The sequence below is a fragment of the Protomyctophum bolini genome (assembly GCF_963924005.1).
Source record: "Protomyctophum bolini genome assembly, chromosome: 15".
NCBI classification, from domain to species: Eukaryota; Metazoa; Chordata; class Actinopteri; order Myctophiformes; family Myctophidae; genus Protomyctophum; species Protomyctophum bolini.
Genome location: NC_137876.1, coordinates 10,526,104 through 10,551,302, shown reverse-complemented (window position 1 = coordinate 10,551,302; position 25,199 = coordinate 10,526,104). Strand labels below are relative to the sequence as shown.

Genomic DNA, 25,199 nt, shown 5'->3' with positions numbered 1-25,199 from the left:
ATATCTGCAATTTTTTTAAAACATTCTTTTGTAATCTTAAAAGTGTGAGAACTGATGATTTAGATTAAGGCCTTTGTAGAATCAATGGGTTAAACTTTTCTTTTTACTGACAGTGAACATGAAAACACCATGTGATCTGCCCTAAGATCAGAGCTTTATGGTCCACTTCTCCAAGCTTCTGTTTCTCTTCTGACGTTCTGTGCCGTGACGCTTGCCTGTAATAGGGAGTGACGTCTTTTTTTTGGGTTCCTGACTGACTGATTGCCAATGGCGTCCCTGATCCTCTGTTCAGTATTCAGGAGCAGGGTCCAGCCACAACCTCTCCAACCCACCCACACGCCCGACCTGTTTACCCATCGCCCACCCGTTGCGTATGCGTGTTGTCTCATAGTACCATAGATAGACCCCCACCCCCCACTGCCAAGCATGCTCCCAATCCTGATATGGCACGATTTGTAATCCCCCCCCACCCCTTTTTCTTTGGTCCCGGATCTGAGAGGAACAGGAGAGCTCCCCTCCCGTCCTCCCTTTACCCTCCCTTTTCAACCACCTCTCTGCTGCTCACTCTTTCCGAAGCCAAGAGTGTTTTAAGCATTATTTATACTACAAGCTTTTAGGTGGTGGTTATTTGTGGTGCGCCACACGATGCCAAACCAACCAAGTATAAATCAGTGTGTTTTGTCAGACCACCCTGCAGTTTGTCTCGCAGTGCTGACCTCATCATATAAAGAGTCTTATCTCACGTGGTCGACTGGGCTACCTTACATCACACGCTTGCTGATCAGCACTATTTTACACATTGCATTGACTCAGTGCCTTTTTTGTTGTTGCATAACTGAACCAATTTGTGCTCAGGTTGCCCACTGTGGCGTTTTTGAGCGCATATAATTATGTTTACATTTACACCTCCGGCCCAGGAAATGTGAAACATGATGTCATTTCTTCCCGGTACGTGACATAAAAATTCTCAGCGGGCTGTTTTGGCCCAGTTAAAGCAGGTAAATACAGGGTTGCTGGGCCAGCGTGCAAGCCCAGGTGGGCCGCAGTGCGGCCGGGTCCATTTCCTGTGTGCTGGGCCAGGCAGTGCTGGGTGGCAGGTGTGCTGAAGAGGGTCAGTGTGCTGGGTCAGGGGCCGGAGGAGAGGAAACGCTCCCCAGGGGACTGGCCCTCGGCCCATACTGCAGCAGCCTCGGCCCCTGTCCTGCTGAAGCAGGGCAGGGGCCGTAGGAGAGGAAACGCTCCCCAGGGGACTGGCCCTCAGCCCATACTGCAGCAGCCTCGGCCCCTGTCCTGCTGAAGCAGGGCAGGGGCCGTAGGAGAGGAAACGCTCCCCAGGGGACTGGCCCTCAGCCCATACTGCAGCAGCCTCGGCCCCTGTCCTGCTGAAGCAGGGCAGGGGCTGTAGGAGAGGAAACGCTCCCCAGGGGACTGGCCCTCAGCCCATACTGCAGCAGCCTCGGACCCTGTCCTGCTGAAGCAGGGCAGGGGCCGTAGGAGAGGAAACGCTCCCCAGGGGACTGGCCCTCAGCCCATACTGCAGCAGCCTCGTCCCCTGCCATGCATGGAAAGTGACGTGCAAGTAAAGAAGATTCTGCCTCTGTATGGTAATTGCTCTGCATGAATATTTGGGGCCTTTGTTTTTTGAGGGGCCCTAGATATCCCGCTTTTGGTGTGTGTGTGCACAAACTTTGTCCTACACAAACCTTACATTCCCATTGACAATGAATGGACAATTTTACATCATAGTGTCTGAGCAAATTGACAGGCCCTCATTTATCAACGTGGCATATTTGACAGCCACCACTGGCTATCTATCTGTCATGACTCATAGACGTGCAGTCACAGACCACAGTGACAGAGGAGAAGATGCACTGGCTATCTATCTGTCATGACTCAGAGACGTGCAGTCACAGACCACAGTGACAGAGGAGAAGATGCACTGCTTATTTTATTTTTTGTGCGTCCAAACCAGGGGGGCAGTCAGACGGATATTTTGTGAAGCCACTAAGGAAATGAAAGTTCATATAATGGCCTGTTGTGGCGCTCTCATTGGGCTCAAAAAAACCCATAGCCTTAGAACCCATAGAATACTTTTTGCTTCCAGTCACTAGTTTAAAGTCTCATTTCTAATGTCATAATATTCTTTTTGGAAAATTATGGTCCCATTTATTAGAAAAATGACCATAAAGTCGCGCATGTTCTGAGGGGCGTGGCTACCGTTACAGTCTATGAACGGGATCCCCCACCCACTCGAGTCAAAATAAAAACCAACGAAGAAGAAGGGGGAAGTCCCGCCTCGTTGTCTGGGCCAGCCAATGGCCAGCTGGGCCAAAACGGATCTAGAAAGATGGCGACTTCCATTGCAAGGACTGACAGGCTTCATTTTACGTTCACGTTAGACCCGCGGAACGCTTTGTCCATATTTTTTACAGTCTATGGTCCAAACGTATCCAATCATGACAATGGGATATGATGATATTTTTCAACAACGTATGTAGAAGGTAAAATGGACAACGTGTAGGCCTACAGCTTTTTATTATTTAATTTCACCCATTCACCAATTCACACACAACATTCATTCATTCATACACCGATGCCGGAAGAAACCATGCAAGGCACATAAGTTGACATAACCATTTATGGACATAGTGGATCTGTGTATCTCTGTATCTGTCAGCCTTACTCCCTTTTATGTCCATATATGGAGATCGCTGATGTCATCATATATGGGCATACCCTCTTTTGTGCGCCCATAATATGATTTGTTTGCGGCTGATGCCATGACATTGGCTGCATCTCTTTATATGGTTCTGGCTGGCTGGCCCGCTCTACAATTTTAATTTGTTGTTATTCTTCATGTCATGTCTATGAATTGATTGCATAGGGCCTGAATGGAAACAAGACCGCAGTTTGAGTGTTTGACTGTACTCTGTTGCTGTTTTTACATTTATGTTCAATAATCTAATCAATCAATCAATCAATACTAGGATAGGATAGGATGCCATGCCCAAAATAGTAATGCCAGTGTGCAAGTGATGAATTAAAGAGGTGTAGAGAGGCCATTTGGTAGAGTAGAGTATAGAGTAGAGAGAGTAGAGTATAGATAGGCCATGATGCGAGGTCAAACCTGAGCCATTGCAGCCATTGTACTGTATGACTGTTTAGGCTTCATAATAAAGCCCTATCTTAGGCTGAATCCAAATGTCAACACTCAAGACTGGCGTTCTCTGTATTACAGTGCATATACTGTACATGCTGTGATGTTGACTGAAGTGTTTTGCTTCATTATGTCAAGTTTGCATTACGCCAACAAGGTGGGAATTAACTCATTGCCATAGATACGACAAAAGCCAAAATTGACACTGGAAGCAACAGGCAGCACTGACTTATATTATGGTTACCTTTAATAATAAGAGCATGCATGCTGTATCACCTGACCCTCACATTCAGGAGTTATCAGCAGGTTGATCAGTTTAAGTGTCACTGCAGTTGCTAGTGTGTTAGTGTTTATAAGCCTGTCTGTTCAAATTCATATTCAATTCATGTTGGTAGTTACATAAACAATATTAATTATGCTATTAATAAATTATAAACAATGTCACATTCTTGTTGCGATGAGTTCTGATCTAATCCCAGTAGCCTGGTGAGGTCTGTGCCCAAGCGGACTCTCTAGATTTGAAGTCAGCATGAAAGTCTGCATCAGCCCCCATGCAGACTTACTGAATTGTGGAATTGAGCAGCCATAGCCATTCCAGACTTCATGGGAACTTGCCTGTTATGTCAACTGCGGGAAAGACTGCATATTTTTGATTCAGCCTTGAAGTATTTGATGAATTACTTACCAGTCAGACAGGAGCACTGGCCTCTGCCCTCGGCCAGACATTTCTGTATGGTTATTTTGAGGCCAGGAAATATCCATGAGGTCTGGAGATATTTGGATCACAGCGCATACTGTAGCCCTGTTTGTAATCTCTGGGGATTTAGATCCAATTTTGGATTATGGTTAAGTGAAAAGTCATTATGAGGACCCCCACCACCCCTCACAGGGTTGATGATGGCCGCTGAGGACTTCAGCCAGAGCACAGTCACAGTCACACCCTGTAAGCCCTTAAGTATGAATGTTTAATCTAGGGTTTTCAATTTGAAAAATAAGCATAAAAGGTTTTAGTCATTATCTGTCTGGGCCCCAGTTTGGGTTGAGCTCATGGCTGTGGATCAGCTGGCAGACTTGGCCTGGTAAGGCCTGATTGGGGGAGGGTACCGGGGAGGCCAGAGGAGGGGAGGGGAGTGGTGTGGGTTTCCGGACTGGTCAAGACCTCCTTCTTACTCCTGGCATGGAGGGCATCGGGTGCCTCGCCGATTGCCATCAGGATGGCATTGGAAGGCTTGCCATGGCCCTGTGGGGCGTCCCCCGGCCAGGTCTGTCCCTCAGATGAGATGCCAAGTGTGACCAGTTGACACCCTGTCTTACCTGACATGTCCTCCGAATGACACTGATGGCCGCCGTTTTGTTTTGAACAGCTTCCCTAATGACTGCTTTGATCATGTGTCCGTTTTGAGGCCTCTCATCATAAACACATCCACCGCCAGTTAATTTGAAAGATGTCTCAGCTGAGGAATAGACTACTTTATTTATTTATTTTCCAAATGAATTGTTGCTTTGTATAATAATTTGGATGATGAATTACATTGAAGTTATTACTTGGTGCTTGAGCCTTCAAGTTCCGTCAGACCTTAAAATTCATCTGGAATATTCCCAACATGGCAAGCCTTTGATGTATGAAATTAAATTAGTCGGCCCGATTGTCGTGTTTAATGTGGGGGAATGTAAGTTGAAAGGCTTGGAAGCCACTTCACTCGTGCACAAGTTAAAATGTAGCACTTAGCCTTGCCTTTGATTTGTCATCCTACCATCCTCCTCTTGGCTTGATCACATGGTTTGATGGCCAAATTGCATGTCTTGTTATGTTTTCCACACCGGGGCCTGACAAGCCTTTGAGGATGGTCGCTGTAATGATAATAATTGCTATCGATTCCACTACCAAAGCGCCATAGAAATGGCTCTTGGCCTAGGAATCCTAAAGTCCTCGATCCACGGGTCTTTATCTTGAGGGATGAAAACGTGTGTACTCTTCATAGAGGGATAATCCAGACAGCTCGGTATTCTGTGCTCTCTCATTTCACAGTTTATCTGCTAAAGCTGTTCCAAATCAGCGCTACCTGAGAGGAATCTCTCTCCGTTCTCCCTGAAGCTTATCCTGACGCACACTGACGGCCGCCATCAGAGCGGGGAAAGAAATACGACGACGACATGAGCAAGGCTCAACACAACCGTCAGCACTTTTCACACTTTCGGTCTGATCTCACGATGACATAACAGCACTGCTGATGGGCACCAAATGTGTCCGTCCCCCCCTCCCCCTCCCCACTACCTTCCCCGGCCTACACACGCTCCCCCGAACGCACACCTGCGAGAGGCTCACCTGCCAAATGCTGGCCCATGTGGCACAGATGATACCTCGGTGGACTGGAGGGTTGGCGCAGCGCCATCCCCTGCATCGTGGTGCCGTGTCCCGAGCTCCTTATAAGGGCCTCCACCATATGGTCCTGATGGTGCTCCCCGCTTTTCCCCTCCCCGCCACCAACCTCACGTGTGCTATTTTTCCACTGGGAGGGGCGGGGTTGCTTTAAGGTTACACATACTTGTGGAGGGGGGGGGGGGGGGGGGGGGCTGTGTGTGTTTCCGTTTGACTATACAGGGCAGGCGTCAATCTTCTACTGTACCATCAGTCTGTGTACTTCACCCATCCTCTGGGAATCTGTGTCCCATTTGCTCCGTGTATCCCTGCTATCCCTTGTTATATTGTGGGCCAGCAGAACCCCAGCCCCCTCCCTGCATCCCCAGCATGACCAATGATTCCCCCAGGACCCATTCTGTAATACATTTAAACAGATGTCTAATGAAGATGTTATTTCCTCATTACTGGCTATATGGAATGGGGATAGAGGGGGGGGGGGGGGGGGGTCTAGATAGACAGCATAGCAGAATACAGTACCAGTTTAATATTCCTTTCGCCCGTGGGCCTGAGATTGTGTCTGCCTCGGACGTCAATATTACATTCTTCACCCTCCACAGGCAGTCTTAATAAGGCACCAGGCACAGAGACGGATCAGACTCTGCAATTACAATTCACCCAGAATTAGTTAATGGAATCTGTGCAGCGACATTCATATATCACTTGTGTGTGCCTAATGACTTAGTTGGAAAAAGCAGCAATAAAATGGCATTCTGCGAATTGCATAAACACAGGATTTTTTTGTAAATTGTTTTCTCTTTTTTTTGTCGTCGTAGGCCCCCCCCCCCCCACCCCCGGTTTGTACTATTTGTGTGTTGGGTGGAGATTAAGATGGCATTCTGGGGGAAATTGTCATGTCAGTGGCTGCATTGTTTGAGTAGAATTGTGGTGATTAATTCTGCACGCTCTCGGAGCACTGGAGCGCTCTCCTATAGGTCCTCATTTACCCTTCTCTCTGTCAGAGCAGGAAGGAAGCCTCCTCTGCTTTCTGGACGGGCAAGGAAATGCCTGTTTGGGTGCAACGCACAATCGCACATGCCAACCACCCCATTGGCTGTGTGGCATCACAGATCAAACACAAATCACACTCGTGTGAACTGAGCGGTGCAACTATACTTGTATTGTTGCAACCTTACTGGTGATAGTACTGTACTGTCGTCTGTACTGTACCGTACAGTGTTCTGTACTGTGTGCTGTACTCGGAGTACTATACTGTACTGTACTATTCTCACTGTACAGTTTTGTACTATTATAGTGCACAGTCTGAAGCTCAACAGCGCCACTTAAAGGTAGGGCATCCAGCGGTATTGCAGCTGTTCCTACTCCAAACTGACATAGGGACACATGCGGCCAGTCATTGGAGCAGTGTGCACCGCTCAAAAAATTAACACAGGGTGTTAATTTGAAATCTTATACATAGATTATCGCCTGTGGTTATCCAACGACAACCATGAATGTACAGATGATAATTTTTCATATAACCCTCATTTCGGCACAACTCAAAAGATCAGCATGGCAACTGGGGTATCCATGATTAACATACTGGGTTCCTTCTGCAATGAGGTTGATCATAGTGACAGTTCAGCATGCTAAGGTATTTATTCTTGCACTGATTGGTTAGTGACCTGTCATAATCAGCCCAAGGGGTTATCAGATATCACCCTCTCTGGCCTTTTATCAGTGCACTCACGCAGGTAAAATAAAGGCTGGTTATGTGATGAAATTGTATATCAATGTCGAGTGTCGATGCTGCCTTTTTTCCTCCTGTCTGGCTGAGAAACGTCAGCACAATCAATGCCACAGCACAGAGCATTTACCAGTGTCATATAATGAAAGCATGCTAAGTAGCTACACCAGTGTCGTGGCCAGAAGAAAGCCCTGGGGTTGTTGTCAACGGAGGCCAGCTGGAACCCTTACCCAGCCCTGGCCCCAACGGGGCACTTCTCCACCATGGGTTCCACAACCTCTTCAGGAATGTGTGATTCTTTTCCAGAAGCACCACTGCAGTGACAGAACAGTGGAGAGCTGATCTGCGATGGCACAGCTGTGGCTTTGTGTGGTCCCCTGGGGTGGGTTGTGTGACAGCGTGTCCCCTGGCCAGCGCCATTGTGAAGCTCCATTCACCACAGAGTGCTGGTGTTGGCTTTTTGTGTGTGTGTGTGTGTGTGCTGTTGTTTAGCTGCACATGGCTAGTCCTGGCCCCATGTTGTAGAACCGAGGGGGGTTAGACGAGGCAGGTTCGGCTTTGACACATCAAAGTGATCAAGCCGTTCCTGTGTCCTTGTGGAGGACATTGCTGTATCTGGGCTCATTCTGTCTGGTATTATTTCACCTCCCCGGAGTTTGGTTGGTTGGTTTTCTCTGCTTTGAACCCATCCTTATATTATTACATTTCTTTTTCTTTTCTTTTCTTTTTTGCATTGTCTGGTAAATTCTCAGATTTATTTTTTTAATTAACAAAACTAGGAATTATTTGTCAGCAATTATTGGGATTGTTGATTTCCCTGTATGAAATGAATCACACTTGCCTCTGTGCATACTGTATTATTCGCTGCATTCCTTTGTCGTGCATTTAATTTCCCAAGTGATGGCATGGACATATTTTGGCAGTTGGGTGGGTGGGGGGGGGGGGGGGGGGGGGTATTCAGTTCAGGATGGAATAGTTTCGTTGTCAGCCATGTTCCTCTCCTGCCACGTCTCAACCATGCGGTCATTGTCACAGAGCCACAACATTACAGCACACACACCAGCAGCATCCTGCACCGCATTGAGTTGTGATAACAGGGAGGGAACGTGGCCACAAACGGTGTCAGAGTCTTTTCCTGCTTTTATCTGCCTGCCATGGGAGCAGCGAGACAGGAGGAATGAGCGATGGGAGAGGCTCAGTGGCTGACTGTGGACCTGCAGGTGGTCCTTTGCAGACATACAGGTCATTTAGCATACAGTGTACACACATCACTGGCTGACGGCCTCTAATAGAGAGATGTGGCAGCCACTCAGGAGGAATAGACGAGTTGGAGAAGAGGGGGGTGTGTTTCTTGTGTGGTGTGTGCGTGCGTGATGTGTGTGCGCAGTGTGTGTGTGTGTGTGTGTGTGTGTGTGTGTGTGTGTGACGAGTCTTGGCTGTCAGACAGGGCTCCAGAAGCCACAGCAGAGTTGGTTAAATATCCTCGTCCGCGGACCCCCAATGGTGCTCGGCACCCTGCGCTAGCCTGAAACCAGACCCCCTGCTAAGCGTATGAGCTGGGGGTTAATTGTCATGCAAGGGGGGTAGGTTTGAGGGTATGGGGGGTCTCTGCACCTCTACAAAAGTCCCCATTTCACCCGCTGCACCCCCCTCACAGTCACACACACACACATTCCACCCTTCCTGCAAGTTACTACTAATTCCTGAAGCGGCACGGGGGAGAAAGACGCTGCTATCTCTTATTAAGACCCACTGCTAGACGCCCCATCAGCACCCAACACACACACACACACACACACACACACACACACCACGCTTGAAGCTCACAGAGAACACAGAGGAAATAAAGGGTAGGAAAGAGAGAACCCACTAAAAATGTGGAAGTAGTCGGCATGCAAGTTCTTTTCCTTCTCTCTCCCTCCTCTCGTCTTTTTTTCCTGATTTACTGCGGTTTCCTCAGAAAGCTCCATTGTTCCCCTCGCCTAAGTCTCATCAGGCCTTTTGTGGCCGACTATCACAGCAGCAGGCAGAGAGCTGGAAATGTATAAATGGTATCATGCCTCGTGATTAATGGCGGTGCTTATGAGTCAGGTCTGATAACAGGCCTGCTCTCTACTCAATTTCAGATACCGTTAATGGAATCTGTCTTCCGCGATTGTAATGTGAGAGCGCCTAATTTGCTATGGAGCTTGAAGCTGTCACCGGCGAGGGATTGTGGGGTCATGAGGGAGCTGGCAGTCGTTTGGCCTGCAGCTTGTATCTGCGGTGCTGAATAGAGCAGCTCTCTGCCTGTCAGTTAGCTGATAGGCTGATGAGGACTCTAAGCCACTCCACACAATGGTGGAGAGGGCCATACTGCCTGACTTCCCCTAATTGTCGAGCCCAGCTCATATATTTCAGAGCCAGCATGCCGGGGACCGGGCTGCCCCCCCCAACACCCGCTGAACCCCCCCCTCTTCTTCAACTTCCCTTCCTTTTTTCATCATTTCATCCTCCATCCTTACTATCCCCCTCACCCCCTCACTACAGTAACTACTCTCCTCTGCACCGTTCTCCTCCTTTTCTTACCCTTCCTCTCTTCGTAGTTTGCCCCCAAACCCCTCCTCTCTCTCTCTCTCTCTCTCTCTCTCTCTCTCTCTCTCTCTCTCTCTCTTCCCCTTCTGTCTCTCGTTTTAGTAAGTGGTGGGTCTTAGCATACGACAGATTATCCCAAGTTTGCTTCAATTACTACTAGAGAGATGGAGACAGTACAGGAAAGGAGGGGAGGGGGGAGGGGTGCTTTTGTGCACACATATATTTTAAGAAGCCAAGGATAAAGTGCTATCTCCACTACGGTGGTTCTCTGTGCCAGTCTGCTAGAGATCAAGCGGGTGCTACAGAGTCCTCGTGATATGCGCCAGTGCGACCCATTAGAGTGGGACAGCCAGTTTCAGGGACTTGTCCGCATAGCAAACGTGGGACACATTTAAAAGAATGTGATCAGATTGTGTCCCTAGTACAATGTTTAGTTACACTGAATAAACGTACTGTAGATTACAAGGGTCGTTAATATCATCTTTTGTTTTAAATAGGTAAAAAATGTCAATGTTTAAGAAATTAAGTATTTATCTTTATTCATAAAGTTTTTTGTGATTAATGGTACAAGAAAACATATTATTGTGAAGATTGCCCATTATGAACATTGAATGATACTTAAAATATAATGTTGTTAACACTCATGCTATTATTACAGCACAATACTCTCCTCCTGGAATACTAAACTTTTGGATAAAAAAAGAAAAAAGCCCATGCAGTACTTTTAGTTTTCTGCTGATTGTTGTCCCCACCAAGCCGAAGGTGTGGCAGAGACAGTTTTTGCCTCTGTCTGTGTGTTCTTGTGTGTGTGTCCGTCTGTCTGTCTGTCTGTCTGTGAATAACTAATCTCCGGTACTGTGGGAGTGATCGAACACCACAGCAGTACCTCTGCTCCATATTTTTCCCATCGGTCTGTTATAGCGCCACCAGGAGGCAGATTTTTGCAAAACCTTTTATTTATTTATTTCTCCTACAGATTTTGTCCAAACATCACGCTACACATTATTCTGTGATCAACACGAATCTGTTGGATTTTCCATATTCCATCTTGATTGGCTAAGATTGGCTTCCAAAGTCTGCAGGAGTGGTCTGTTTTGTACAAAATGCCTCAAATTATGAACGTAGTGTACGATTGCCACCCTACATTTTTCAGATCTCCTCGTGGTGGCACTACAACAGCCCACTTCACGTTTTGGCCTATAACTCTTGAACCGTCGACTACTACTGTTTCTTTCCCTGCATTCTTTGGATCATGATGCAACTTATAGGCCTTGTTTGTGCCAGGTTACATTTTAGGGATCAACCAATTATTTGGCAACGGCCGATAATCTGTGCCGATATTCATAATTATTTTCGCTCCCTGAGCACATAGATGCACCACTGGAGATCAAGTTAGTAGCACCTGCAGAACTTAAAGGGTTAGTTCAGACTCGGGCAATCAATTAATACCTTTTGCAACGATTTAAAAAAAAAAACCGATTGCAATAACCTAACATGCCTTGCTGCAGGCACGGCAAATATGGAGCACACTTGAGTGTGAAAGTCTTTCTCAAATTGGGTGTGACTTTTCTAGCCTTTACTTCAGCTCTCTGCCCTCTCTAACCTCAGGTTGTCTGGCCCAGGCCCAGGGGCAGTGCTGGCTGGAGGGGTGTTTGCTGTGTCCAGGCTCAGCTGGCAGTGGTCCATGGTGGCAGAGGTCTTCTCCCTCAACAACGTCTTCGTTGGGCTGCTCTTCTCTTTGACTGCCACTTTTCATTCTTCTGAAAGCACCTCACAGAGGAACAAGGTAGCCAGCACCTCATACCTCTAGCCTTGATACACTTTTAAAGGACCATACCAGTGTTGCTACATGTCATTGTCAGTATCTGGCATATATAGGTTGCACAAACCATTTCCCCCTAACTTGCTTAATTGTTTTAGATGTTTTCTCCATATTCATTTGCATTTTCCCCCCCCAATGTTATCTAAAACTAATTGTATCATTAAAAACGTTTTACCGGTAAGCTCAAATTTGATTTTGAAAGATCTATTGATATCAATGAAGTGAACACATCTGAGTAACACAACTAGGAAAACGGCCCCTCCCACAAACATTGGAAGCCAGTCATTGCCAATGGAAACTGAATATGAGAACAGTGACTGACACATGATGCTTAAAAATGTAGGCTGAGATCTACTATTTTTCTGTTTCTCTGCTTTATTGTGATATATTGAGGTGTATTGTAATTTATTGATTGATCTGTACATAGTTTTCATATATGATGGTTGGGATCTGTGTATGTATATAGCTATGTGGCTACCTATTATCAGCAGATGCCTGCAGAAGGTCTTTGACCGAAACGTTGCCTATAAATAAAATAATTGCAAGTGCAGACGTTGTGCGGGTCTTTGTGCACTTTATGTGCATCCTTCTGAATAGGCTGAGATCTACAAAAGTATGCACTGACTGCGTTAACCTGTTATGGTCAAAACTTAGTAATTGGTAAGGCCCTTTAAAGTTATCACTTTTCTGTAATCATGACTCAAGATCAGTTGGCTACTATTTTATTTTAGTGTGTATTTACCCCTGATTCTAGATAGAATTAACAATTCCTCTGTGCCCTATAGGTGGCTCACTGGGGGGCGCTGTGTTGTGGATTGGGTCTATGTAACCAACACACTCTATTACTGTATGTAGTGGTCATCATTCCCTGGGTGCTGTACCGACTTTACTCTCACAGGGTGAGTTCTGATGTCCCCTACTGTACTCCATTCTAGTATGACTACTACTTTAGTATTGTTTAATATTGTCAGGTGTTGAGGGGCGCTAGCCCCTCCAACGTGTGGCTTTCGTGTGTGACGTCATATGGCAGCCAAGTCATATGACTGTGATGTACAAAAGCAAACAAAGGTGCCCCTCACTTCACACAAGTGTGTTTTTTTTTTTCTTTTGTTGATCTATTTTTTAGTGTAAAGCACTTTGGGCTGCATTCGATGTCATGAAATGATGCTATACGAATAAGATTTATTATTATTATTACTAACGACTGCTGCCACTGTTCGTATGTTGGCATGCTAATTCATAGAAAAAAGCTCTCACAGTGTAGGTTCTGGCCCTCCTTAAAGGAGAATTCCATACTAGAAGGCTTTTTTACCTTATTTGTAGTTGTTACGTCACGTCTTTAATGTATTCCATTCTACTACTACCACTACTACCACACTGTTAGCATGTTACTGTAACATTGCTAATCCCTTCCTGTGTGTCTTTGACAGGAGCTGTCTGTGTGTGGGCTGGTGTCACTGGGTGCGTGCTTCCTGGGTGGCTTTCTGCCCTACATCTACCTTCCCATCTCCTCGTACCTCAACACAGCCCGTTGGAGCTGGGGGGACCAGACCACCCTGTCTGGCCTCCTGACCCACCTTCTGAGGTCTGAATACGGCACCTTCAGCCTGGTACTGACACACACACACACACACACACACACACACACACACACACACGCATATACTGTAATGCACCGGCAATGACAATACAGGGAATTTAATTGCATTTTGTCATTCTATAGGGTTTCCTAATAACCGATAACTTGTCCTCTCCCTGTTTGTGCACAGGCAAAGACTGAGGTCTCAGTGAACCCGACCATGATGCTGCAGTGAGTATACCAGTTGATGGCTACGGGGGTCCATTTGGGTCAATTTTCATAGTCTCAACACTGAGGATTTTCACTGTGTTACTTGGATGTTTCCACCCTTCTGTCAACTCTGACAAACTTTTCAAACATTGATCATAACCGCCATGCTCACTGGTGAGACACAGATATAGCAATGTATTGCTTGTAATACACATATAATGTACAATTGATGAGAATATTTATTTTCCATAACAGTATGCATAATTTAAACTGTAGTTTGGCTATTTTCGGTGCACAACTCAGGCTTGCAACAAAGTCTTTACTCATTTAGCTCCTACTGTACAGGGTTTTCCCAACATTTCACAGACATATTTATGATATACTGTACTCCATGTCAACGGCGTCAAGTGCGGCGTTTTCTGTTTCTGGCGTTCTACACAGAGAGGTTTTAACCGCATTGCAAACTGATCCACTAGTTTGCACAGTCAGATCTGGAGCCTGGCTCCTCTTCCTCTACCTGGCAGCTTTTGTCCTTCCATCCTATTCTGGTCGATCTCTCTCTCTCTCTCTCCATCAAAGCAGAACTGAACCTGCTTAGATGGCCAAATCTGTGTTCTGTTTCTCCAGCAGTTTGAAATGATCACTCAGCTCTGCTGTTTGAGCGTGACAAGCTGTGATGACAGACACTGCAATATAGCTGGGGAAAAAAAATCTCTTCTCCAACAAACCGCCATTCCACCCCACCCCTACCCTTCTTCTACCTCCACCCACCCGCCCGCCTCTGATACAGTCATCCCCACTCCCGGTGTCTCTCTCCAGCTGACGGGATGGGGAGTGGGGGCGTTCATCTTAAGACCCCCCACTACTGTCTCCAGCCCCTCCCCGCCTCGTCTCCCATAGCCCCCGCTGGTTGACGGACAAGCACACCTTCATGACGGTCACGAGAGACGAACATGACAGGCGTGTCACTCTGGAGACGTAAACCCGCTCCTGAAGCTGACACAGTCGTACGCGCACGTGTCGTGCACACACACACTCGCACGTGTGTGTGTGTCTCCTGAAGCTGACACAGTCGTACGCGCACGTGGCGCACACACACACACGCACGCACGTGATCGCACATGCACACACACACTGACTCAGGCAATGGTTCAGCACATCCACACATGTAGTGTACATTGAGAGAGATAGAGACTCAATAAGCTGTCAAATAGAGATGGGTATTAAGGAAGAGGCAGGAAACTATCTCTCTCTGCTCTGCGAAAGTGCTCTGTGACAGGCGCTGCTGGGGGGGGGGGGGGGGGGGGGATTGCTGTGTGTGTGTGAGCAGTGTCGTTGGTACCCGTCAGCCTGATTGAAAGGGGGTAGCACGCAGTTCTAGGAGTTTGTTTTGATAAGGGATGCATAGGCGTTTTAGAAGGGCATTCACTAATTGGTGTCCTTGAGTCTGGCAGCTGTGGAGCAGTGGGGTTGGTGCAGAGCTTGGTCCTCGATGTCCATCATAGGCGTGTGTGTGTGTGTGTGTGTGTGTGCGCGCATGTGTGCGTGCGACTGAATCAGGGCTCAACTGGACCACTGCCTCACAGATCTCTCCACCCCGGTTCTGGTGCTGGCTGTGGCCGGCATACTCCTCTCCTCCTCGGACAGGTAAGACAAGCTTGACAGTATGCAAATGACATCGAACCCTATCTGTCTGTCTGTATCTCTCTTTGTCTGTCTGTCCCTTTCTCTCTCTCACACACACACACACACACACATGCACGCACGCTTTGCACCAGCCGCTTAACCCAAAAATCTAATCCCCCTGAGTGAGAGACATTGAGCGAAACCCACCATCACATGCCGATCTTAGAAAACGGAATACAAAGACAACCGAGGCTCCCAGCTGTCACGCTGCCCACTACGATGCTTATGTGATCCACTCATTCGTTCTAGCAGTGTCTTCGCTGGGGTCTGTAGTGGGGCGCTGATAAGGACTAGCAGAAAGCCCAGGAACAAGGCCGGCCCCTTGGGGTGCACTTAATTAAACCTGACTCCACACGCACGCATGTATGCACACACACACACACACACACACAGGTGCACAGTGTGCATGCATTCGCGCTCGTTGTCTGGTTAGTGTGGACATTCATTTTAAAAGCTATGCTATAATGCGTTTGTGATGATGCAGTGGTTGGCACCAAATACATTATGACTCACTCAGCGTTGGATAATCAGTCATGCACTTCTAAGCTGACTGGGGTATACACACACCTGCTGTTGGCTGGTGCACGCCATCCCTTATTATTTCCATAGATTAAAAACAACGATGGCTTTATTACTACTGAATTAATTACTACAGTTACCGTATATGTACATTATGTAAAAATAATAATTATGTCCTGGTGAATTGGTGACCTATAGGCGGTGTTGCGCTGTGTCCTGGCTGTTGACCACCATGTTGATCGTCTACTCACTGTTCTTCGCTTGGAGAGCCAACCTGGACATCAGCAAACCCCTACTGCTGGGAGTGGTGAGCTATGCACTTCTTTAACTGCTGGGAGTGGTGAGCTATGCACTTCTTTGACCTGAGAGCTACTTTCAAAATGACCAGTGCAACGAGGTCTACCCACCCAAAGATTATTATCCCATTGCTGAAGATAGTTAAAAGATGTACCTGAATGGGCTTTGGAATAGCGGCACTGGTGTTACATATAAGACAAACGCACTTGGAATGGGAGATAGATAGAGGGGGAAATGGAATTGGCACCGTTTTGTTTTGTATAACTTTGTAATGCTACTGATGTTTTTCCGCTACACTCTTGAAAACAAAGTATTTCATTGTGGGTTTGAACTGACAGGCCCTATTTGATGTCAATCAAAGTCACGTGATCACAATCTACCTTTTTGGTACCTCTGAACCACTTGAACTAGAAAATCCACAAGCTTGTGAGCTTGGTCCACATTACTAGTCTAGAGGGTTTAAATTATGTGTGTGTGTGTGTGTGTGTGTGTGTGTAATTATGTATGTGTGTTTTCCCCTCAGGTTGAGCGTTTCTGGATACAGAGTGATGCTGTGGTGTGTGTGCTTGCCGGCCTTGGGCTGAGTTTAACACAGACTAGGCTGGAGAAGAGGCTGGGCCGTGGCAGGCTGTGGAAAACCAGTGCCTGGTGTCTCACGTGGGCTCTGTTGGCACACATGATCCACTCCAACCATAGGTGAGCATTTTGTGTGCATTTCCCAAATGTTTTTTCTTGCAGCTAGGTTGTTTCTAGCATAACACTCTTACTCGGACTTTGATGTACGTGTGATTTTTTTGTTACCGCTTTCAAAATATACAGTATATTCGTATCTCACAGACAAAAGCAAAGGAGGCACAAGTCTTGCTCTCTTTGTTCAGTTAAACCTGTGATGTTTTGGGGCGCAGAAGGGTACTGTTACAGCAACCATACTGTGTAGTGCAACGTCTCCGGTTTGATTCCGGCTGGAGCAACGTGATGCACGTCTTTACCCCTCTCTACCCTCGGCTACCTTTCTCTGCACACGCTCCTATCTCTCCAAGAAAATAAAACAGAAACTGACTAAAGAAACCCCACAACATTTTACTGATTAGAGGTAATATTTTCCAATGGAGCATTGGAAAATGTGTCATTGCTTTTTCCACGTGATTCTTGTAAATACAGTCATGTTGATTGTACCTGGGGGGGAAAACTATACCTCTTGTTTTTTATTTGCAACAACTTTTAGAGTAGACCTTGATTCTAGCCTCCTTCTAAAATCCCTGTCCATAACTTTTCCCTGAGTCAACGCGATTTGTTTCTCCTCTGCACTTCAAACTCGAGGCCTGAACTCCACATGTCAGGTTTCTCTGTGCTCGCCCCATGGTGGAGGCTAAAGAGAGCCACGGTTAGCACATAGATTCCCTTCGCAGTGCTCAGTCTGAGATGTTAGCCGTCCGAGGAGGCAGATTACACTGGTGCGGTGCCGGGGAGCGCCAGACAGCCATCACTGAGCGGCTTTGATCAGGAGGAGAGCATGGCCCACGTTGTCAGACCCATCACACCTGTCTCACCCATGATTAGATAGGCAGCCTGAGCGTGATGCTGCGGGGCTGACAACTTACCCTCAGAGAACCTTGAAAGCTATACACAAGCACACGTGCACACGCAATTATGTGTGAAACGCGCGCACACTTCTCAGTGGGAGTGAGGAAGCATTCAGCCATACTGTCAGCGGTGTTCAAACTGGAGACTCAAACTTGGGTCACGGGCGACATCTGTTAGGATACAGGCAACATTGTAATGGTCCAATAATGAATATAGAATTATTAATTAATAAACGTTGACATTTAAACATACTGCATTGAGTGATCTCTGCTCTTATATCAAACTGAATTTGTTGATGTTTGTTTACTGACATGAGTTATTGTACATGCATTTATTTTATGTACGTTTATGTACTTTTATGTAATGAGCAACATACAAAAACATTTTGACAGTTTGGCTGAAGAAGACCTTGTTATTGGTTCAAACATGTTGAAAGATTGTCTTGAGTGCACTGAAAATATAGCAGAAATGCTTTATCCCTTTTTAAACATGGATGTCTGCACTCTGCAGTCGAATAATGAATTGTCAATTTAATATTTGAATAAATACTACGCTGGGTTGAGTCGCGACGGTAATGTGTGTGTGTGTGTGTGTGTGTGTGTGTGTGTGGTCATCCAGGGACTGTGATCAGAGCAGTAACGGTGTGGTGGAGAGGTTCGGCAGAGAGGTGTTGGCCTCCTTCCCGGCTGATTCCATCATTCTCACCAGAGGAGACCTGCCAGGAAACTCCCTGCGCTATCTGCACTACTGCCAGGCAGTGAGGCCTGATGTACGCCTGGTCGACCAGGAGGTCAGCACAACGTCGCATTCATACCAGCATGTCTTTTAAAATGTATTAATTAATTTATTTATTTGACAGGGACAAAGCTCATTAATCAACATGTCAGTTTTCACATCAATGTAAATGGGCCAGAGTTAGCCGAAGCTAAATTTCATCTGTAGTCCCATCTGTAGTCATCTGACCTGAGATCAGATTCTAAAAATGTCTTTGAAAATGACAGTTTTCTGAAAAAGCTATGTTTCTATGTCAGTCGTTCTTCGATTTTTCAAAAATAGCAGACCTACAAGCTCGTAGCACGCCACTCGGTGGCGCGCTATGAGCTTGTAGATCTGCTATTTTTCAATAGCTAAAGCATAACATGATGCTAACACCAAAAGGGGTTCCCGCCCAAAATGGGTTAATACACTGATTGATTGTATAAACAATTCCATTGCCACATAGGGCCCTATCTTCTGCCGTTGCAATGGGCAAAGCACAACTGTCATTGCCAAACAGTGCCATTGTCATTTTTGGCAGGTGTCTTAAAATGAGGTGTCGACTCTGGTCTGAAGCAAACAGGGTACACTGCTAGCTTATAAAAATGTATGCATTTTATTTATTTATACATACTTATCTCTGGTGATGTTCATTTATCAGGAAATGGAAAATATATATTTTCTTTTTCAGGAAATTAAGAAAACCGTATATTTTGAAAGCAAAGCAATACTGCCTCATCAAAGTTGGTATTGTGACTTGTCAATTACTTGCATGAAAGGGGGAGAGGTGGTGGAGTTAGTTGCTTTAGCAGACAGTTTGAGGGTCAAATTAAGAGGTTTTGTCCAAAGCGCTTTTTACTACTTTCCATTGGTTCAATATTTTTATTAAACCAACACACAGACATAAAGGGTGTTCAATAGCACTGATTTATGTGGGTTTAAGTTTAGTGCAGGGGAGATATTGCGCTCATGAGCTTCAGGCAGTACCACTTGCCTATCTGACACAGGGTCTAAATTAGAGTAGAGCAGATGTTCTAGTTCTATTGTATTATCATTTACCACACATCGGTTAAATCACGTGTTATTCATTCAAATAAGTTATGGACTGAACATCAATGCATTAAATTCAATGAATTTAAGTGCAATTTGGACAATAACAACGACAGCATTAATATTTAGTGTGGTCCCTCCATGTCCCAAGAAACTTGCAAAGCATGCTGAAATGAATGGATTCCAAAGGCGCACTCGAAAATCAAACAACCCACAGTCTGCTTTGGAAAATGGTTGCCAGTAGTGTTGGGTGAAACTCAGTTAGTGTCTCTCTCCAGATGATGACCTACAGCTGGTACGTGGCCAAACTGGGGCGGCATCACCTGGGGGTCCACTACCCAGGTCGCTGGTGGGACCCGGTCAACCCAGAGGAGAAGGACACCTTCAGTCTGGAGCTGTTCCTCTCCCACAACTTACGGTAAGACACAGAGAGAGAGAGTGGGATAGAGAGGGAGTGGAGAGAACAAAGAGATAGCCTGGGTGGATGAATAGAAAGCTGTGAGACGAAGAGAAGAGTGAATGAGGAGGGCTACAATGGAGTGACTGAAAGAGTGCGTGTGATATAATGAGGTGGAGAACAGTGGAACGGCCGATACAGCAGTGAGTGCAGGGCAGAGATAAGCCCATAGAACTGTTGCTGCCGTGAGAGGAGTCTGATGAACTGTACAAGTGCGGACTAATCTACTCGATTTGCTTAAACGCTTTCCAGGCAGATAGCACTGCTCTCTCCACTCACTGCAGGGAGGAACAGAGGCCCAGGCATTAAGACAAGGAGACCTGTTAATACCAAGCCCACCAGGGGGCAGTATTTGCCAGGCCAATGCGTCTGTCTCCCAGAGGGGCAACACTGACCTGTGGGATTAACCCTGAGGGCCCACAGCGGTGGAGAGGAGCAGGGAGGCTAGTGGGCAAGTGGAATGTGTTGGGATGTGAGATGAATACCTGGTCGGTTATCAGCTGTCACCTGGGCTGAGAGAGGGAAGTGTTTTAAGGGAGATAGACGTGGGTGTTTTACCTCCTGTGGTCCTGGCCTCTCTGAGCGCTGTGAGAACCTGGCCTGTGTGTGTGTGTGTGTGTGTGTGTGTGTGTGTGTAGGAGGGCCGTGTTCGCGTGCATTGGGCTACCAGACGGGGACTCCAGCTGGGCTCAAAGCTACACTCGCTGGCCCCTGGGCGTGTGTGACCACCTAGTGCCCGCCCAGAGGCAGTTCCACCCTGAAGAGTGGGCCCAGCACACGCGTGGCATCTACAACTGGAGCGAACCACACAACAGGTACACACACACACACACACAGGTTTTGTTTATTTCCTTTAAGATAATTTTTGTTCGTTTCAGCTTTATTTTGAGAGTGACCGGAAACTGAGGTAGAGACGGGATCATTGTAAATAATGGTCACACTATTCAATCAGCTAATAATGTAATCATTACACAGCACTTGTACCATTCAGGATGTTAATTACATCCAACAGAAATGTACCTCGTCATCAACGAGAAAAAACATAAATATCATAAATACTTAATAAATAGAATAAATAGCCATCTTCTCTATGTCTCCGGTCATTTCTCCAGCGAGGGTTTTCCCTCTGTTCACCATGATGCGATTCTTAAAACCAGAGCAAAGACATTATGCTCTCAGGCCATTCGAAATGAGACTGAAGATGAATCATAATGAGTTTCTTATTGCTTTTTGTCAATAAGTGTGTCAAAAGTGGAATTAGTCAAAGCTCCCATATTATGTCTGCTGTGCGCGCCGGCAGGCAGCCCCTCCTTCACTTCAGATACCCACGACTGAAGACTGTGACATTATTTCCCTCACCCTCACTACAAGCGTGTCCGCCGATGCCCACGAGCCAAATATTAGCTCAGCAACCCTGCTAAAATATTCTTTTGAAGAAGAGGTCAAGTGTTTATGGGCAACAAAAATGGGGGGGAGGGGGACTTGCTGTGCTGTGGCGTGGTTTAGTCCATGTCTAATACATGCTGGCTGGTATTGTTGAATAATCATTTGGCGCTCATGAAGCAAATACAGAGTTGAACTAGTACATATAGTGTATATAAAAGGTCTGAGGACGTGATAGATAAGGCCAGTAGCTGGCAGCTGACCAAGCGCAAGCTAAAGTGCTGCCGTATGCTGAACAGTCAACACAAGCATTGTCACTGCTGAAGGAATTAGCAATGTCTAACTCGGCCGCCAAACATGGTTTCTTTGAAAGGTGTGGTAGAATTGTCGAGTAACTGGGGTTTAACCGCGTGCAAAGGAACAGAGTGGTAAACCAAGGGTTCCCAAACTTTTTTCATGTCAAGGACACCCAAATTGACACTAATTAGCCCCACGGACCCCCATTTGAAGATGTATGCCAGGGACCCCATAAGAGAAGAGTTTTATGACTCTAGCAGTGATTCTCAATTCGTTTAATTTCAAGTACCCACAGCATTAGTCTACGCTACGGACTCCCATTTAATGGCATTTCTATCTTTGAGATCCCAATTTATATTATTGTAAAATCAGTGTTCATTTAACTCTGAGAGTGTACAAATGGAACCAAATGGACCCGCTAGGGTCTGTTTGGTTCCATCCCACGAGGTTTCCATTTGGGTCCTAACTATCATTTAGCTGGGGACCCCCTGGAACTCCCTCATTCAGGGAGCCTGGTTCTCAACTAACTCCTGTCAGACATTTGCTGGGGAATTTGATATTAATTAATTAATTATTAACCACCTTTCCTGGGCATGTTGCAGGTGGACATTTGAAAGAAAAAATAATCTAATGTTTGGTGGAAACAATGTACTGTATATACTCTAGAGTTTAAGTGGTTACCTTAAATTGTGTAATGCTATGCGATCGGCACTTGCCATAGCCCTTGTTATCTAACTGCGGGCATGGCTGCCTAATCTGTATTACAGTGTATATACTACAGTATAGTGTATATGTATAATGTATATACTGTTTGCTGCAGTACATGCACCTACGTGAATAATCATTTATAATCAGAACTCTGCACAAGGCAAAGCCTTTAGCTATTTGGATTAAAACATATATCTTTTCATGTCCTTCTGTCTCTGCACAGTTTTCATCCTGCGTCCTGGGAGCACGTTGCTAATGAGGAGATGTGGCAAGCCAGGTACGTTGGTATTTTTATTTCACTCCGATACGGCTGCCTCTCCCCTGTCTTTAGAGCAGGGGGGTCGTATACCATAGCAAGCAGATAGAAGCTGTGTCACGACGCACACTAACCACCGGCCCGCTACCCAATATCTCCATAAACCAGTCTTGTGCGGTAGAGCATCTGCATGTGCTTTCTGCTTGCTGCCAGCATCTACATAAACCACTCTATTGGACTGGTGCGTCAGAGAGCGTGAATCTGCATGGCTCATCCATCCAGCACTTAGCCCTGAGTGCTGCGTGCTTTGTTTCAGGATGAAGACGCCTTTCTTTCTGTTTGGCCTGGCAGAGAGGATGCAGGGAGATGTGAAGAAGGCTCGCCTCTTTGAGCTCTCTTACACCGTGAGTCTGCCCTAAACACACAAACGCAAGCATAATTCACCAGGATCAACCTGCTCACTTTTAGAACTTGCTTTTCGGTGGCAGGCGTTGTATTGGATAACATCTGCCTCTCTGTGTGTTTGTGTCTGCATGTGTGTCCGTGCAATGTGCATGTGTCCGCCATGCAGCTGTACAAGGAGATTGTGGAGGCCCATTCCGACTACCCTCCCAATTGGGATAAGAACCTGGCACTGGCCTGTGAGAGGCTCCTCCGCTCGGGTCACAGCGGCCACGACCCAGACACCCTGCTGACTTGCAGCGCACGCCACTTCACTCTCTACTTGGAGAAAGAGCCCGACGATTCACAGGCTGACGCCATTCAATCGGCTGTTTCAGACTTTATTAAAGTGAGAGACCAACTCCGCAAGATGAAAAAACAATGACCTATTCCACGTCCAGAGGGATCTATACATGGAGCTGGAGACTGTGCCAACAGTCCTCAATCCGAAACGCCACCGGCCAGGGACAGCCTGAACGAACCAGACTGTTGACAGGTGGCGTTCTAGATGTGCAATATAGGGTGGCAAAGTTTGGTTCTAGTTGGAACTGTAGCACTCCTGTTGGATACAGATATCTACAAATGTAGGTGAGGGGAAAGTAACAATGTATACAAATAATAATTATTATAATATGGAGGGATTTGGGTGGGTTAAATGGGTCACTGTGGTGGATTGGGCTCTGGGTTGGGATTTTAATTGTTACATCCCACGAGAGAGGGCAAACGGAGCTCAGCACATAGATCGGAGTTCTTCGTGATTGGATAGATGTTTACTGTAAACCGGGGTCTCCTGGGGAAAGGCTCTTAAGAGACCCTTGTCTGACCCCAATAACGTTTCTTGTGTTTCCCTTACAACTTTATCGCTGAATCTCATTTTTGTTCTTTCTCTCACAACCGGCCTCCTGCTGTTCCAGTTTTTTTTTTCTTTTTTTTTTAGGGCGCAACAGAACTGAGATCGAGGGAAACCCACTATGGGGGGCCAAAATGAGAGATTAATTTGTATCTAGGACAGACTTGTGATGTGATGTCTCTTTATATGCCCCTCGTTCACTATGACCGTTACTGACCACCCCCTCCATCCATCACTCCTTCTCTCCATCCATTTATTCCTCCCATCAGTTTATCTTAGATCGTCCTTTCCACATTAAAAACTAATGGATTCCATGAGCGTTTTACTCTCTTCCTTCCTGACGACAGGGTTATAATCCCTCATAGATTTAAATGAAATTCTAAATGTCACAATGCCAGGGACCGTTTTAGAGGTGTTTGCATGCATGCGTGCATGCCTGCATACAGTACGTATACTGTAGCTGTGTGGAGGTGTGCATAGCGTGTTTGCAGTGTGCAACGTGTCTACAGGCAGCTAGCAACCACATGCAGTGTGAAGTGCTTTCGTCTTTAGAGAAGCACAAAATGCACACTAACCCTCAAGACACACACAGACAAGTAAGACCCTCAGTTCCCTGACAGATGGACTCTCAGCCTCATGAAGGTTGCTTGGTGAGACACTGTGGCACGCAAATGCCAGCAAATGGACATGGAGAGTCACTTAAAGGGCCGCATCAACCGATTTCAAACACCGGACAGTAAATGCACAGTAATATGTAATGAATGTTGTTGATGAATAAAAACAAAATAATGTTAAATATTTTAAAGCGTTTTGAATGCTTAGAAAAGCACTATAGAAATACAATCCATTATTGTACTAGAAAATAAATGGAAAAACAGTACATCATACAGTGAAATGGAAGTAGTAGCACTACCAATAGTGGGATAGTTGGTAGAACTATCCCGATGCTACCTGTGTTGCCCATGTTTATTGTGAGTTGCATGGTTTCAACATGGTTCCATATAGAGTCCCCTCTCTCTTGACCTCCTGCCAGCAGAACTGGTGTCGTCGACAGCGAAGACGGAGTCACATCCCTGCAGCGTGATCGTCTCCACAGCTTCCTTCACATGGAACAGATGGAGGTTAGGTACGGAGCCGTCGCCTGGATGTTACAGATCACATCCACCTCAATCCAGAGGTGGATCTCTGGACATTCCAGTAATAATAGGCCAGTAATAATAATAGCCACTTTGAGTGGCACTCGGGGCAAATGTTCCCGCCAGAACATGATTTGCTATTCTCTGTTTATCAGGTCGCAACTCGCTCTATAGCTCACTCTGTTTCATGGTCAGAAACTATATGCAGTTGTAGGCAAGAGGCACTTCCGTGTTGGCCACAGAAGGGGGCGTGGTTATAAGCACATGCTGTGTAGGTGCAGTCACTCAGTAGCACTGTCGCCTCACACCTCCCGGGATTGATTCCCGCCGG

General features: G+C 46.3%; 1 protein-coding gene across 5 annotated transcripts in view; it reads left to right on the top strand.

The window, feature by feature from the left end:
* tmem260 (transmembrane protein 260) overlaps positions 1–24,505 on the top strand; it is a 31,290-nt gene extending 6,785 nt beyond the window's left edge. For all 5 annotated transcript variants that reach the window (XM_080783250.1, XM_080783249.1, XM_080783247.1 and 2 more), the window contains 13 exons: positions 11,446–11,623; positions 12,445–12,558; positions 13,090–13,269; positions 13,429–13,469; positions 15,009–15,095; positions 15,852–15,960; positions 16,474–16,646; positions 18,153–18,324; positions 19,619–19,758; positions 20,436–20,612; positions 22,409–22,462; positions 22,758–22,845; positions 23,013–24,505. In XM_080783250.1, the coding sequence (XP_080639376.1) occupies positions 11,446–11,623; positions 12,445–12,558; positions 13,090–13,269; positions 13,429–13,469; positions 15,009–15,095; positions 15,852–15,960; positions 16,474–16,646; positions 18,153–18,324; positions 19,619–19,758; positions 20,436–20,612; positions 22,409–22,462; positions 22,758–22,845; positions 23,013–23,267 (1,768 nt within the window). In that variant the 3' untranslated portion in view covers positions 23,268–24,505. The remainder of the gene's footprint in view (positions 1–11,445; positions 11,624–12,444; positions 12,559–13,089; positions 13,270–13,428; positions 13,470–15,008; positions 15,096–15,851; positions 15,961–16,473; positions 16,647–18,152; positions 18,325–19,618; positions 19,759–20,435; positions 20,613–22,408; positions 22,463–22,757; positions 22,846–23,012) is intronic.
* The last annotated feature ends 694 nt before the right edge of the window (positions 24,506–25,199 follow it).